The 15,972-nt window shown below is 44.7% G+C and overlaps 1 protein-coding gene across 13 annotated transcripts in view; it reads right to left on the bottom strand.

The window, feature by feature from the left end:
* LOC119172307 (uncharacterized) overlaps positions 1 to 10,747 on the bottom strand; it is a 97,594-nt gene extending 86,847 nt beyond the window's left edge. For 8 of the 13 annotated variants that reach the window (XM_075893573.1, XM_075893566.1, XM_075893567.1 and 5 more), the window contains exons 1-3: positions 10,455 to 10,746; positions 4,919 to 5,073; positions 2,309 to 2,384 (exon numbers count right to left, since the gene is read on the bottom strand). In XM_075893573.1, coding sequence (XP_075749688.1) covers positions 2,309 to 2,324 — 16 coding nt within the window. In that variant the 5' untranslated portion in view covers positions 2,325 to 2,384; positions 4,919 to 5,073; positions 10,455 to 10,746. Of the gene's footprint in view, positions 1 to 2,308; positions 2,385 to 4,918; positions 5,074 to 10,454 lie in introns of all 13 variants that reach the window. The other 5 variants (XM_075893577.1, XM_075893576.1, XM_075893579.1 and 2 more) reach the window with 2 other exon arrangements.
* Between the last annotated feature and the right edge of the window lie 5,225 nt (positions 10,748 to 15,972).

Raw genomic sequence — 15,972 nt, 5'->3', positions numbered from 1 at the left:
TGCAATACATTTGCCTTTTCCCTACTTTAAGCCAAGCAACCTAAACTTGCAGGAGAAAACGGCAAATTCTACTGAGCTTGACAAACAGTTGCCAGTACCTGGGCGAATCTGCCAATTACATTTAACCTGTGTGTGGGCCAATAAAAAACACATTTTAATCGAGATTTGTCCTAAACTCAACACTACTGCTTATCATGCCATAGATGCAACTGCGAGTCACGAAACATTCTTCAAGAACTACACAAGGCAGTTATGATGCCGACTGTTCCTTTATTTATAGGACCTTACCCGTGACAAAGTAAATGAAAAAATGGTACCTAACTATTCCAAGACATCTCAAACAACACCTACAGAGTTATCGTGCAAAAAGCATACGACACTATTGACTTAATTACAGAAGTCCCAAGACGAGCACGTCAGTGGCACAAACAATATTCCCGAAATGCAAGAAAATCCCTGCACGCACACATGCCTGAATGTAAACATTCGACAGAAGTTTGTCTGGTTGGGTATGAAACTGGGAGATGACTTAGACTCCAAGCAAAAGTTCTGAAGAAACCCGACGTTTCGAAACCAACTTCGTTCCTTCCTCAGGGGTGACTGCGGAAACTACATAGCAGCAACGTCTTCAAAGCACTCGCGGGGTGGATAATGACCCCCCTCTCTCTCGTTTTGCCGTGGAACGCAGTCCATGTGTACGTGACTCCATGTGACAACGCTGCTACGTTGTCCCCGCAGACACCCCTGAGGAAGGAACGAAGTTGGTTTCGAAACGGCGGGTTTCTTCAAAACTTTTAGTTGGAGGCTAAATCATCTCCCACACACAGATGCCTTGGTAAAGTGGGCACCACTTGTGCTTGTCAACTCCCGTCAAAGAATTAGAGCCATGACTGCTGATGTAACATATTTAAAAATCCACATTTACTATTTCTCATTTAGTCTCTTAGCTTAGTCCAGCGCCATAATCAATATCCTTCAAGGGTGAAGAGCTCCGTGTTGCAGACCTGTTAACTAGCTCGCATTGAGAAAGATCAATATGCCGTGCATCCCTCCTTCAAAATCAAAAATATATACGATACATTGCCTGTTGTGTTGACGCATATACAGCATAAATGCACTGGAGCTATGCCTAGCCCCTTTCTTTGAGTCTTCCGCCCAAACAGAGGGGTAGGCTTGTAAACAATGCCTCAAATAGGAACAATGTGGCACACAAAAGCAACAAACAAAGAAATTGCCAGAACAAAAAATACAGAGAAAGAAAAATACTCTTGCATGATTTGCATATCAGTCTAAAAGACAGGGCATGGAAACATAGACCCAGGATAAAAGTCGACACCACAGGCTCAAACAACTGCAGCACCTTTGCAGTTGTAGAGTCTATGGCCTCTTGATTTCATTTTGTCTTCATGTTTTCAGGCGCAGTCTTTTAAAATGAATAGCCTACCAACTAGCTCAGCACTCTTTTATTCCAAGTTTGCACATCAGGATGGTGAATTCTAATAACAAGCTAGACATTCTCGAATATTAAAGGGACACTAAAGTAAACTACTAAGTCGACATTGATTGTTGAAATGGTGGCCCAGAAACTTCGTAGTGTTATAGTGTTACACTTGTGCCAAGGAGAAGGGGCATATTTTGAAATAAAATCATGTTTGAGTGGTCCGCATCAGGTTAGCGGCTTCAAATTACCAGTCTCAAGAAGCGGACCAACCGCTCCGTCTCATGTCACTGCTGCCGTGCACAACGTTGCTCAGCTTTACTGCGCTAGTAGTAGCATACCGAAAGCAGTGGAAGCCACAGCAGCAAAAACGGCCATTGATCAATTTTTCTCCCTTGGCTCCGACATCGCAGATGCTTTTGTTTAAACTGTGCCCCGCTAGATGGCACCATACATCCCATGAAACGATGTGAAAATTGAATTTTTGAACTACTCGCACCATTCCCCATAGTAACGTCCAGTTTTTTTTTTTTTTTTTCCATGAATCAAACAGAAACGAACAAGCAGCATTATATTGCATCTGTTGATGCAGGGAAAGTTCCTTATTTAGTTCAGTTAGATCGATTACTAGTGATTAATTGTAGGCGGTCTGTTTGATGTCATAGGTATCATTCTGAAAATGCCCTACTGCGGCCCTTGTGTTCTTGTGCATTTACCTTAATTTCTCAGTAAGTAGGGCATTGTTGTTGATAATATTGTCATTTTAGGTGTTTTCATACATTGAGCTTTCACTCTGAGATATATTGTTATTTGACTTTAGTGTCCCTTTAAAATGTGAGACGATGAAAGAAAAGTTGAAGTGGTACGTACTTTCCGACTTGGCCATAGATTCTCTGCTGTGAGAATCCAGGCTGGCTCAGTTAAGAGCAGCCACGGCAGGCAGCTCCTGAATGAGGAAAAAAACTAACCTGTTGAATCTCGCACAACAAAACTATAATATGATTAGGATTAATTTATGCCCCTTAGGGTTCACTTACGCCTAAGTACATGCACACAAATTAATTACACAGAAGCTTTTGCATTTCGGTGGAGGCATGACAGGGTTGAACCCCTTTAGAGAAGACACTGATTTAACAATAAAATAGGTGTAAGAGACATCAATATGCCTAAATTAAAATAGGGGTAGATAAATAATGCAAAAGTGGTACCCTGCTATAGAGAGACATTTCCTATAAGAGGCGAGAATTGCTACCCAGTGCATGCCTCTTACAATGGGGTTCAAGTGCAGTCGGCAATCAAACCAGCACCCTCAAGCCAAGCACCGCATCATCTTGGCCACTAAGCTACCACACCAGGCTCCCAAAGTGAAAACAAACAAAAGAGATAAGCCTAAGGTACAACTCAAAGGAGTCTTCAAAGTCTTTTTCAGGCCATCACTTTTTTTATTTGTGATTGGATTATAGACTAAAAAGAGCCCAGAAACACTCTCACTCATAAACATTGAATGACTTCACTGTTGCAGCTCATTGAGTCACAAATTCTTGCAGCTCATTGAGTCACATATTTTTCATATCTGCATGTAAAGGAATAGCTTCAGGGACTTATACCATATTACAAGTACTTTTTTTCTTTAATCTCAACAAGCAAGCTGGAGACTTCATAAGGGCGTCACATCCGTGTTTATCTTCATTTCGTTAGACAAGATTTTAAAAATAATTGAGAAAGCTTTCCATCGGCGATCGTAGCACTTACACATTCTACGAGGGCAGCCTTGAGAGATCATATTCGGCAAAAGGTATGTTGGTACCTGAACCAATTCACAAAGTACCTCACGGTGCTATTGGTTTGAACAGTGTAGGAACGGCACCCTCTTAGCCATGTTATTCAGATTCAAAAGTGCAGGAAGGATACAGGGCTAGTTTACGGATTTTCTGCACCCTCCTAACCGACAGGGCCAGCTTGGTGAAAGCGGCCAGGTGCAATGCAGCAACACCGCAGGTAGTGTAGCCACACGGGCATCACTTGCGCGCACATGTTAAGCAGCAAACTTTCACATTTCATAACCTGGCCGCACGTGCAGTTTGCGAGCTGTCATGCACACCGAGAGTGCACACTAAGGGGAGAAAACTTATGTAAGGCCTGCAATGTGCTGCAACTTTGGCATTCATTTTTAGTGTCACACTGTGCCTGCACTGTTGAAATTGATATGCACAATTCGTGAGCTCCTCATGCTCCATGGGTGAACCGGTACGGAATGGTGCAGAAGAACTGAACCTAACTTGCATGACAACCTTCGAGAGACTGCGTTACATGTCAGTGAGTGTGGCAAATAGCACAGGCAGTCGTATCCGCAAAAATGTTTAATCAAATGTTGCATGACATGCAATACCTCATAAACCAAGAGTTTTATTATTAAGGAGTTTTACGAGGCACCTAAGCAGGCACCAGCCGACGTGCCTTACTGGCCAAACCTTGTTTTCACTTTCTGTTGGTAGACATGGCATATGCAATAGACTTTGCTCACGGTGGTTAAAAAGACGCTAAAGTGAAATAATTGATTGCTTCATATTGATAAAGTATACTCTCAAAACTCTAGTGTCATTACTTTTATCAATTTATGTTTATTAATACAGGAGAAAATCGATGTGAAAGTTTCACTTTCAGATATCATGCTGAAATCGCTGAGTGTGATATAATTGATTTCATAGCATGTTTTTTGTATTTTTGGTGAATTGTACAAACAAACCCAAGCCTCCGTGGCAAGGGTCAGAACACCAGGAGCGATGGGAGGCTGCTCTGCGCAGCTCGCAACCGGGTTTACAGCTCCGGACAGTGAGCTGGGCCAGAAGGGTCGCCGAAGCACAGCAGTGTCCGGCCACCTAGAGCGGCCCGAGGGCTCGTCGTCATCCTGATTCCACTTCCCCAACCACACCCCCCCTCAAATGATTCCTTCGTGAATCAATAAGGTTGATTACCTACCTACCTGGTGACACTGGCTACATGAAATTTTCTGAAACTTGCCATGTTAAGTTTGGTATGCACCTGCAGAGGGCAATGTATTTCCTCTCTACTAATTAGGAGCTACATGCGACTATGACATCACAGCACTTGGTGCGGGAATTCTAAGGTGGTGTCGCCACCAACATTTTTTTCTTTTTGCTCCTCTGTTTCATTTACCGATCGTCTACTCGCGATAAGAGCTGGGCCTTTGGTATTTTGAAATAAACAATACACAATTTTTTTGTCTTTAGCCCTATAACCAATGAATTTATGTTGAGCCCAATATGTGCATAGACTGCAGGTGCAGCGTCAGTGGGGTGTACAGAAGAATTTTTCACCTGCCCCTCTCCCCTTATGAGCAAACATAGAAACACAGCACCACAACTCCCTGCCTCTCACTCAGCTCATGACCCCTGAAGGAGCCCTTCCCCCAGCAGAAAATCCTGGCATCAGTCCTGGCAGGCTGTGGTGGAGCCTTACCACAAGCCCAGTGCTCCAACTTCCGGGGAGATCTATGGCTGCCAGCTGCTGCGACCGGTGGCTCCCCTGGGCAGCAGCGGCTCTCAGGTGGGGACCGGGCAGCTCACGCATGCTTCCTCGAGCTCCTACTAGAGGGCTGGGGTCTCTGCTGAAACCTGCAGCAACACATGGCACGTCTCGACTCATACACAGCCACTATTTTTGAATGAAAACTAACAAACAATAATGCGACAGAAAATACCAAATGCGCAACCTTCAAATAACACGTCTGATGCTATACTAACTCAGCTACGATAGCAATCGTACTCCTGTACTTTTCATCGGGCACGCCTATGCTTTTAAACATGGGAGCGGCGCTGACTAACACTCCCTCGTACAAACGCACAGATATACCCGATGAGGACTGAAGGACGAACGCCGCTACAGCTAGGGCATCAAACGTGTTATTCAAAGGTCGTGTGTCTGTCCCTGCCGAGGGCAAGTTGTCTTTCCAACCACTTTAATTCCTTCATAGCTATATATCGTAATTACTACATAAAACATCCCCTACACTCCCTTTGGCTTTCTTGTCTGCTAGTTCCTATTAACGTTCTGTTTAACAACAAAAAAAAATGACCCTTGAATTCCCTCTCCAGTTTTACACAGTCATTTGACATAACAGAAAAAAGTATGGTCTGTTTCAGGAGAAACAGTTAATGTTTTCACACAACTATCAATTAGGTTTGTTGTTTTACAACAGTGAAGCATCTACGCAAGGACAACCATCTTAGGTACAGATTTCTCAAGAACATAATGCAACTTGACAAACCCATCTCTACATTTCCCCTTTCCCGTGTTACTGTCTATAGTTGTCCAAAACAATCACTGGAAGAATAGTAGTAAAGGCGTGTTCGAACTGCAAAATTTCTGGAAAGTCAAAAGAAAACGTAACCACACTGCTGGCTTAAATTACACCTTCAAAATTTTAGCATGTAGCACAGAAAAAAATAGCCGTAGCACGTTTCACCGCTTTTAGCTTCTGTTACAGCACCGACTGGTCTTAATAAAGGACAGTTTCTGCTATATACCAAAATATACTATTTTTAAGCTACTCAGCATGCTACAGACTCATGCTGTCAAAGTAATTACTTGATATTCACTAGATCATGCACACTGCAGCATGAAAATTAAACTGAATTTAGCCTACATGGAGGCATCAATTGCACACTGAGCTACGGCACACACCAGAAAACGGGCCTCCCATGCACTTTAGGGCCTTATTAGTTCACGATGCTCTGCAGAGAAGGCATTATTATTAATTAGTGTCATTGCTATAAGAAAGAGAACTAACGAACTCACTGGTTTTCCTCTTATGTGCTCCTAGAATGCACTTTTTTTGTTTTACCCATTATGTTTAGTTTACCCATTCTACATGCTCACAGACGTATCAAACCAGTGACCACTTTTAAGGAATTAAGTTCCAGCCGAAATTCCACCTCAAGCCTTGTCTTCGGGTATGGTTACACTCGGATACCGATCATAAAAAATCACAGGATTATCAGTAATATAAAGGCCTCAGCAACAACCTACTGTTACTTGCAACGATGCTGAAGTGACAACCACAGGGTCGTGTCAGTGCCAAATTTACACCTTGTAGAACTCAGAGCCGAAAGTGCAACCACACATGACATGACGTAAAAAAAAGGACACAAACTCAACCACTTATTTGACTACCAGCCGCTATAGTTTACTTAATTAGCAACTCCTGCTCAAAGCCAATGAAACAGCTTTCATATTCCTTCATTTCTGTTACGAAGCTAGTGAAACACCAAGTATCTAGGACAGAGGCAAAGTGAAAGAAATGCTTTGGCTGCGCAGGAAACTGTGCTTCAGCTGCCTTTACAGGGTTATTTTTGTTTTGTTTTTATCAAGCACAGAGGTGCTCAGTCTTCGGTTACATGGTGTGGACACATCCTGTTACAAACAGCCAGTTTGTATTACTTCGCAATATCCTGCTGTATTTAGCAAGCACCCTGCATCGCTCTTGGCTTCTAAACAGACCATGTACATCTGGGAGATAGCCATCCTTTCAGTTAAGGCAGGCCTTATGCAATTATCCATACATTCGGGGGAGAGAAAGTTACATGTCACGCCTTCTAGGTCAAAAACCTATTGGTCGCAGTTTTCTGCAAACTTAATTTGAGTGACTGCTTTTTTTAAGATTTTGTACAGGAACAACTTTTTCACAAAGAATGCCAAGTAGGTAAATACCAAGCTGTTGCGATTATTACATGCCTGCATTCGATGTCGTTTCACAATGTCTTCAAGAGAAGGGTGATGTGCATGATTTGGAAAATAGAAAGGCATCTCTTTCACTGACTAATCACCATAGACAACAGATCAACATTGACAATCGGAGGTTAAAATAAACAAAAAATATGTGCACTGCTTTCAATGTAGGCATACTAGATTAATTACTTAGATGTTCTACTAATTAAGTAAAAACATGACCAACTAACTGCATTATGACAAAAATCACATTTAAATGATGGCTTTACTTTTAAAGACATCAATAAACAGCCTTTGGCCTAGAAGACATAGCGAGAACTCTGTGAAATCTTTAAAATATAGCACATTAATTTTTTTCAGCAGTCTCCATGTGCGAGACAATAGTGTTAAGGAACTTCAACTTGGCGTGTCTCATTTGTCACTGTCGTGAGCATGTCAAGGCAGCTGGCCAAGCAGTACATTTACTCGAGTGCAGAGGCGGAGCCAGATGTGTTTGGGTATAGCAGTTCCTAACAAGAGTAGGACAAGAATAACATTCTTCAGCACCATAAGTTATCGAGCCTCAATGCTGATCAATTTGGATAACAGTATATTCCTGACTTGCCGATATGAAGTTGGTTACCCAAAATTCACTGAGGCATCAATGCTGTGTTAAGAGAAACAACGTCCTAACATACCGGAGAAGTGAAAGTTCACAGAAACAGCTGTGTAGCCATGCACCGGCTGCGCTTCGGCATCAATCGAAGATACTGCTACGATGTTCTCTTTAATGTTGTTGCCGATTTCAGCAGGCATACAACAACGACGAATCATATCACTGGTAAGCAGCCAAGGATTTAAAAGGTCTTAACACACAAAAAATATTACCCCTCTTTTTATAAGATCCAGAGAAGTGGCATAAGAGGGAACGAATGCCAGAGGTATTCCCACAATCATTCTTAGACACCACACACAAACTCGGTTTTCAACCTAACCTAAAACAATGAATTCAGTAAAACGATGAATTCAGATTTCTGTAACCTTCGACTGATGAACTACGCCTCCTGTTAGTAGCATGTATTTTGCGTAAAAGAAACATGGTCGTCAGAAGTTTAAAATGTCAGTTTGAAGTATACGAGACTGACCTTTTGTTCCAAATGGACAAATTTAAAGGCTTCACACTTTTACAGTGTCAAGGAGCACTAAGATCTTTTGCAAATTTATCCAAGTTCAGCCACCCTAACAAGGTAATGCGTTGACGTCACCATAATGCAAGGGGGGAAAACGTAACAGCACCAGTGACGACCTGCGCTTTTTTCTCAAATAGCACCGTTGGTGACCTGCGCTACAGTGGCTTCAATATGTATCAAGTAACTTGTACTGCAAGCTTTAAAAAGTTACTCAGATTGCAAGTCAGTTTTATGGCTACTGTTGCATGCTGACACTGCCACTGACCATATCAGCATCATGTTTTCATGCCAAAAGATTCAGGTGCACGATAAAAAAACCCAGGTGGTTAAAATTTCTGGAGTTCTCCACTACGCGTCTTTCATAATCATATTTTGTTCTGGGACGTTGAACCCCAACAATTATTCATATTTAACCGATGACAGCCACAAAGACACAGGTCACCAAGACATGTCCCACAAGGTGCTGAATATTGCTGCGATCAAAGCTAGATTCTTACTCATCCAATAGCAGTGCAACTCGTCGCAACACAGTGGTAGGGCAAAACCATTAGATAAATATTCATTTCTTTGGCCCACGAACCATAAGTGTTGAAGTTTTGCATAACTGAGAAGCGTTAAAAAATGTCCACAAGGTGAAACACTACAAGAAGCAAGGCTGCAAGATTACCAAAACCAACGTAACTGTAAACTGGCACACTGAACAATGCCGTCCCTTTTGGTACTTTGCATCCATTAATTTAATGGCACGATTAGGCACTGTTAGTAAGCGTGAAGCAGGTTACAGCTACTAACAACTCTCCCGACGTCACATCTAACCTAAGCAAGTCGGAGGTGTTCCTGGACAGCCACTATAGCAGGACAATGCTGCTCCACACGAAAGCACTTTTTTTTTTTTTTGCATACGATGGTTCACCACGCCTGGCGCTACTTAACGAACTTCGGTGCCTATAAAATGACCACCACCACCATCAGCGATACGAGCCATCGGCAGCGCCGGTAGTATTTTGGCTCGTACACCGTGTACATGAATCATGGTGCGGCGCCAGGGCAAGGCCACGTTAACCAATCGCGATAACTCGTTCGGTGCTACACCATAAACACCATGGTTAGCGGATCGTGAATCATGCGAAGTTTGATAGTGTTCCAAGATACGAGGACAAGTGTTTACAGTACCAGAACATTCCGCAACACAACGATAGTCATCCGAGAAAAAGCTAGGCTCGAGATTCCTAGCGTCGTTTTTTATTATTATTATTATTATTATTATTATTACGCCGCCTCTCAAGTTGGCGAAGGCATACCATCCACGTGCAGTCAGCACCAGAAGTAAAATGCCGGTAGCACTCAAAGATAAACCGAAAAGCAAGGCATTAACGTTAACTTTTTCGAGCCTCCGGCATCGCTGAATTGAATTAAATGAAATCACCGTTCACAACGGCGCGTCCATTACGGTTGCGTGCACGGTAATCAATTTAGCCAATGGTCTGCCCGAAAGAAAACAACAAATGAAAATACGCATTCTCCGTGGAAAAACGGACCTTGTGTTTATGCAGAGTGTGCCAGGCACTCGAAGAACAAATGCCGGACTTGGTTGATATCTTCCCTATCCCATCACAGCGTTTTCGCAAGAATGAACGTGGTCGCTAGGCGCTGTAAGAATGCATAGTAAGGTCGAGAATTTCTCACCGCGGTCAACAGAAGATCATGTCCAAAGTGATCGGATCGGAAACGCAGCAGTCAACACACTCCAATGTGCCGCAGCCAATTTTTTTTTACAGTCCGATACTCGGCGCTAAACCGCGATAAAACTACTAAGTGCGAAAGTGTATAACAGAACTTAAAGGTTCCCACTGCTTCAGAGCGGCAGAGAAGCATTAGGGCGATAGAATCCGAAGGCAGAGATGTGTCTGCCCGAGGACTTGGGAAGACAGCCCAAGCATCGCTAGGCCTACCCCCCCAGACACCAACTCGGTGTAGTATGAATGAAAACTCTTTCGCGAGCTCGTATTTAGCACTTTCCCGCAATTATTAGCGCACGGTGCGTGCTCCGCGACCCCGGGAAATCAGGAGAAATAGAAAAACGGGACGAGGGAACTTACAAAATTGGACGCAAATCCGCGATCACAGCAGAGAAATCCCGAAGCGCTTTTCTGAGCCGAGGAATGATGATACCGGCGCTAGTAGTCTCGTCGACCTAGAGTGGTCGTCGGTCCGACGAATGAAATCCAGGGTTGTGAAATCGATTACTCGTTTGGTAAGGATGCATTTCCGCGAATAGCTTCGAATTAAAAAGGGTCCTCCGCAATTTGTTTCAAATCGGCCCTGCCGAGCCGCACGTCCCACCTACGGCCATGCTCATTGCCGACGGCCAGAAACCGACGACGTCACGAAAACCCGAATGCAGCTGATGCAGGCGCATATTAGCTGACGTCACACACACCAAGCGCGGGTGTATTTGAAATATTCTTTTTTTTTTTTCTCCTTTCGCAGAATAAACTCGTATCGATCTTCTTTCTTCGTCGTATTATTGTTTGGGCGCCGGCGCGAAAGATCGTTTATCGTACGAAGAAAAAGCCGGATATGGGAGCCAGAGTTCTGTGCAATTTTTCTGTGTGTTAGATATTTTATTTAGGACCACTGGCGAATTTCCTGGTGTAGACGTGGATCATAGAAGGTTTTATTGGGCTAAATGAAGAAGAATACATGTGCATGATATACAGAAAGAGGTCCCATAGTCAGAGACTGCAAGGGGACCTCTTTGCACCTCGTACACAGGAATAGCCAGGATTTCTTTTTTATCTGGGGAGGGGGATTGCAGTCATAAATTATTTTTCTGGCCGAAATGGGAAGTGCGGTGGGGGCACCAAGTCGACGCTGCGACCCCGCTCCGCGTGCGCCGCTGCACCACGTCGAGCCCGCATCTTCGAGTGAGCGCACACAGCTATATTCTTTAAACAAAACTCCCAACCTTCGAATCCCCCCAGTACTTCACCGAGGTAACGGCACCTTTTTGCGAAGGTTACGGTTGGGTGTCGCATTTACTTATGCGTACGCGTTCCGCATGTGGAGAGCTGACACCTCAACCGGTAACCGCAGTGGCATGCAGCTAAGGTATTCGGCTGCTGACCCGCAGGTCGAGGGATCGAATCCCGGCTTCGGCGGCTGCATTTCAGATGGAGACGGAAATGTTGTAGGCCCGTGTGCTCAGATTTGGGTGCACTTTAAGGAACCCCAGGAGGTCGAAACTTCCGGAGCCCTCCACTACGGCGTCTCTCATTACCATATGGTGGTTTTGGGACGTTAAACCTCACATGTCAATCAATCATAACTTTATACCTACTCACTGCATGCACGCGTGCTCTGACGTGGTTATCACGTGTTTAGCAGATATATTTTTGTTTGCTTTATTCGGGTTGTCCCAAGCTCTATCTCGTCCGTGACCCTTTAGCCCGATAAGGAAAACAAATCCTGGCATCCTTAGCAGCAGCACTTGCGTAGTGGGACTCGTACACAATGTCACTGGTCTTTTAATGGTCGAGGAGAGCTTCCAAGCTGCATTTTCACAGAAGCGTGCTATATGAACGACCTTTTATTCGCGTCTGCCGCACTGCTTTGGTCTCTTGCTTCGGCAAGAACACCACGGCGATATCTGGACGCCAGGCACAGACTGTAGCGATGTATATTGTGACCACCTGCAATATAAGATCAAAAGCGGCGCAGGTCGACGGTCTAGTGAACCTCACACACAGAGTCTCTCTCTCTCTCTCTCTCTCTCTCTCTCTCTCTCTCTCTCTCTCTCTCTCTCTCTCTCTCTCTCTCTCTCTCTCTCTCTCTCTCTCTCTCTCTCTCTCTCTCTCTCTCTCTCTCTCTTTATACATGACATGTGTTCCACAGACGAAATGAAAATTATGCTGCGCGGTTATGTGTGCACTCGGGGCGGCCCGTGGGTTTTAGGTTATTTCTTACACAGGCGCGCCGTTTGAAGAGCACGTTCCAAATCAAACGTCTCGTTTTGATCACCACTGATGATTAGTTTATTAGGTGGGATATTTACAATATAAGAAGTTATCACGTCATATCCGATGTCCTTTGAGCAAGTAAACGTACACACACACACACACAAAACGAAAAAAAAAAAAAACATCGCCCAGCTCTCCAAACAGATGGCGAACCAGTGAAGCCGAATGCATGTTTATCACTGAGTTATTCCCGGTGGCTCATCAGTATTCCTCAATTATTCGTTACTTCTGTCCAGAAATCTTATTAGAGTTTGTTCCCTTTCTCTTTCTCTGGCACCACTGAGCAGTATATACTGCGCGGGTACTTGATGGTTGGTTGACTGGTTGGCTCGATCCTGCATGCGGGGCAGGTCAGCAATGAATGGCGCCGCAGTGAGATTGGTGAAAAGTGAAGAAATTAAAAAATAAGGTGTTTGTATGAGATTCGCCCACTTTACGTGGCCAATGCGACTTCTTCATTTTTACTGCACCAATACGGTAGTGGAGCTTGCCCTATTTCCGTGCCAAACTACTACGCACTGGGAGTTTCAAGATTGCGCAGAGAAGACGCCCAAAAATTGGTTTCTCCTCGTCAATATATGCAGCCTTAACCCTTCCAGGGGGACAGTGCGGGTTGGGTGGTACACAGCGAACGATTTCTGGCGTCTTGCCGGATAAACTTGCAAGTTCGCATACGCGTCTATAACGTGTCTCCAACAACCCAACATGCAAATACGCACTTTGAAATTCTTCGTTGCCGCGCGTACTAGATACATAGTATACGGAGATCCAACCTCTTGCGACATGATTTTTTTCCCCTCTGGACGCCCAACTTCGCTCTATCTCACACACGCATACTTGTTTGTGTGCACATGTATACATCGGGTTGGGTGTTGGAGTATGGGGCTGCGAAATCCCACCCTCATAAAAAGAAGAAACGCACTGTCATAAAAAGACGAAATAGTAATGCCTTACTACGTAGTCCGTGAGGTTACCGTGCACTAAAGGAAATCTTGAGGAGTCCTTACTGCATGCCTCTGCCGGCATGGCCGCGGTCCAAGCACTTTACTCACTGTGGTTTTTTCGCGCGCCGAAGGCGCAACCGTCACAACCATAAGCGTGCGCAGGGTTCTCATTGGGGGGGGGGGGGGGGGGGGGGTGCGAAGGTTCGTCGCAAAGCCCCCCCCCCCCCCCATCATGTAAATGTTTGGGCCTGGTTTCGGGCCCCCCTCCACTCTCCCCCCACCCGCCCCGTGCTTAGGCCTATGTTGGCCAGCATATCACATGCTCCCCCGGGGCCCCTCTACACCGTGTGGGATGTTCCTCTACGTTTAATATATGCGACACGAAAAGATAAAGCTCATATGGGGGAGACGTCGGAGACGTATTCAAAAGTTTTCGCAACGAAGATGCCTCATCTCGGCGTAAAATGTCTGTCATGAGTCATGACCAATAACTGTCATTGGAATGCATGGGCGCTGGCACGGGGATGCGAAATGGGCAGTTGCCCCCTCCCCCCCTCAAACCTCATGAGCACTTGCCCTCACCCAAGGTAGGGTGGCTAGAATACCCAAGGTGCGCCAGTGCTCTCCGCCTCCTCGAGCTGCAATGCAACACAAAAAAAAAAAAAATCTTGCCGGCGACCACATAGTCATAGCACGTGCTCTCTTGATCTTCGCCCTCTTGCTTCGTTCCCAGAACGCGTGCGCCGATTTCCTCTGGCTTGGCCTGTAAAACACTGGTGGGTAAGAGTAGCAGTAAAGAGATAGCGAGAAAGAAAGAAAGAAAGAAAGAAAGAAAAAAAGAAAGAAAGAAAGAAAGAAAGAAAGAAAGAAAGAAAGAAAGAAAGAAAGAAAGAAAGAAAGAAAGAAAGAAAGAAGTTCTTGCCGAAAAACATTTCTCGCGAGGAGGGATTGCAAATCGGGTACCCTCTATCCAAAGGCGAGCGTCCCAACCAGCCGTCTATCCAGGCATGTACGTGGAAGAGGTTGGGAAAGAGAAGTGTGATGAGGAGGAGAGGGGTGATGGTGATGAGGAGGCAAAGAGCGAGGAGATAGAGTGAAGCATAGCCCAGGAAGAATGAGAAAGAAGAATCTGTGAAAGAGAGATAGAGAGGAAAGAAGGAAGGAAATATAAAAAGAGAGAAATGAAAAGAAACTTACAAATAAAAAATATAGACAGAAGAAGACGAAATGTTAAGGCATATCCACGATGATGAGTGGACGAAGCAGTGGGATCGTTCGGTGTCACCGTAAATTACCCGTGACGTTGACCACTCACGCATGTAAATGAGTACCAAGCGGTATACGGTTGCATACAATGTTTATTGGTCATATAACTGGTACTGTTGTGCTTAGCTGTGAATTTCGTTTTGTCTTTATTGTTATTGTTTTGTGGTATCGGATCTGGCCTGCAGCTGACAAAGACGACGTCTGGAAACGTTCCCCTGACGCTTGTCGGTTGTTTGCAGTCATACGATCGTTTGCATATTTTTCTGTAATCGCATTTCATTGTTTAACAAAATAATAACTGACTTTGACATAAAACGCATCGTAGAGCAATCGAGACGCGTCATCTACTGCACAAGCCAGTCGTTGTCCGTGATCATCATCATCGTCATCATCATGACGTGTTGTAGGTACCTTGCATGTGTCGTATCATGATGACAGAATGTGCGGTCTGGAACGCGCTTGTTCTTCATCGTCATCAGCATCATCGTCAGCGGTGGCTACGGCGCACAATGCCCAAGCCAACGCCAATGGACAAGCGTCGACTATGAGGAGTTTCGCTTCTAAGATAGAGGAAACAAAGAAAGAAAATTAGCGAGACTTACCAAGAGGGCAAAAGCCAGGACTATACATAGACGTCCATTCGCTCCGCTGTCTCTTTAGCATTGCGCTTTTAGAGCAAGCTATGCTAATGACCGGGATGACGATTGCCACAACTCGAGTCATCCGGATAGTGAATAAAACGGCTCACCGGCACTGTTTCGGTGATTTTCTATTTATATATTATTATTTTCTAGTATGTTGAAACTTTGCAACGCACGAAGCATGGCCTTGTACGTGGCTCAACCAGCTTCGCTGTGCCAATCTTGCACGTCTTTGCAAAGTTCCCACGGTTTTCTTTTGTTTTTTTTAAGGGGAGCTCTAGCTTCTCATCATTAATGTTCGTGCTGGTGTTTGTAAGTGAGTGTGTACACATATACATCCCCACAAAATGACAATTTACGTTCTTCCCGGTTTCGTTATGCCCACCATCTGGATAGTGCTAAACTATAGGCGACGAAATGCGTCAGACGTGCCGCCAATGTTTCGTTTCTTCGAAAAACCGCATAGGAATCTATCAAGTGTGTACAGGACGTTGTCAAATGACGTGTTCACAATATCTCTCTCGATGAAAAACGGCGCGCAAGAGACGACCGCGAGTGGCTTTGTCTTCGTTAGAACGTTGACGGGTGTCACCATTGCTTGGGACTGCGGAGAGCAACCCCCCCCCCCCCTTCCTCAATGGCGAACCCCTCCAAGATTTTGCTTGATCGCCACCTTCCTCATCATCAACACCTTCTCTCTTTCTTTTCGCCCCCTCCCTTTTCCTAACGCTGGTTAGCAGGCCAGAA

Source organism: Rhipicephalus microplus, chromosome 4 (assembly GCF_043290135.1).
Source record: "Rhipicephalus microplus isolate Deutch F79 chromosome 4, USDA_Rmic, whole genome shotgun sequence".
Classification (NCBI taxonomy): domain Eukaryota; kingdom Metazoa; phylum Arthropoda; class Arachnida; order Ixodida; family Ixodidae; genus Rhipicephalus; species Rhipicephalus microplus.
This window is presented reverse-complemented; position numbering and strand designations above follow the sequence as displayed.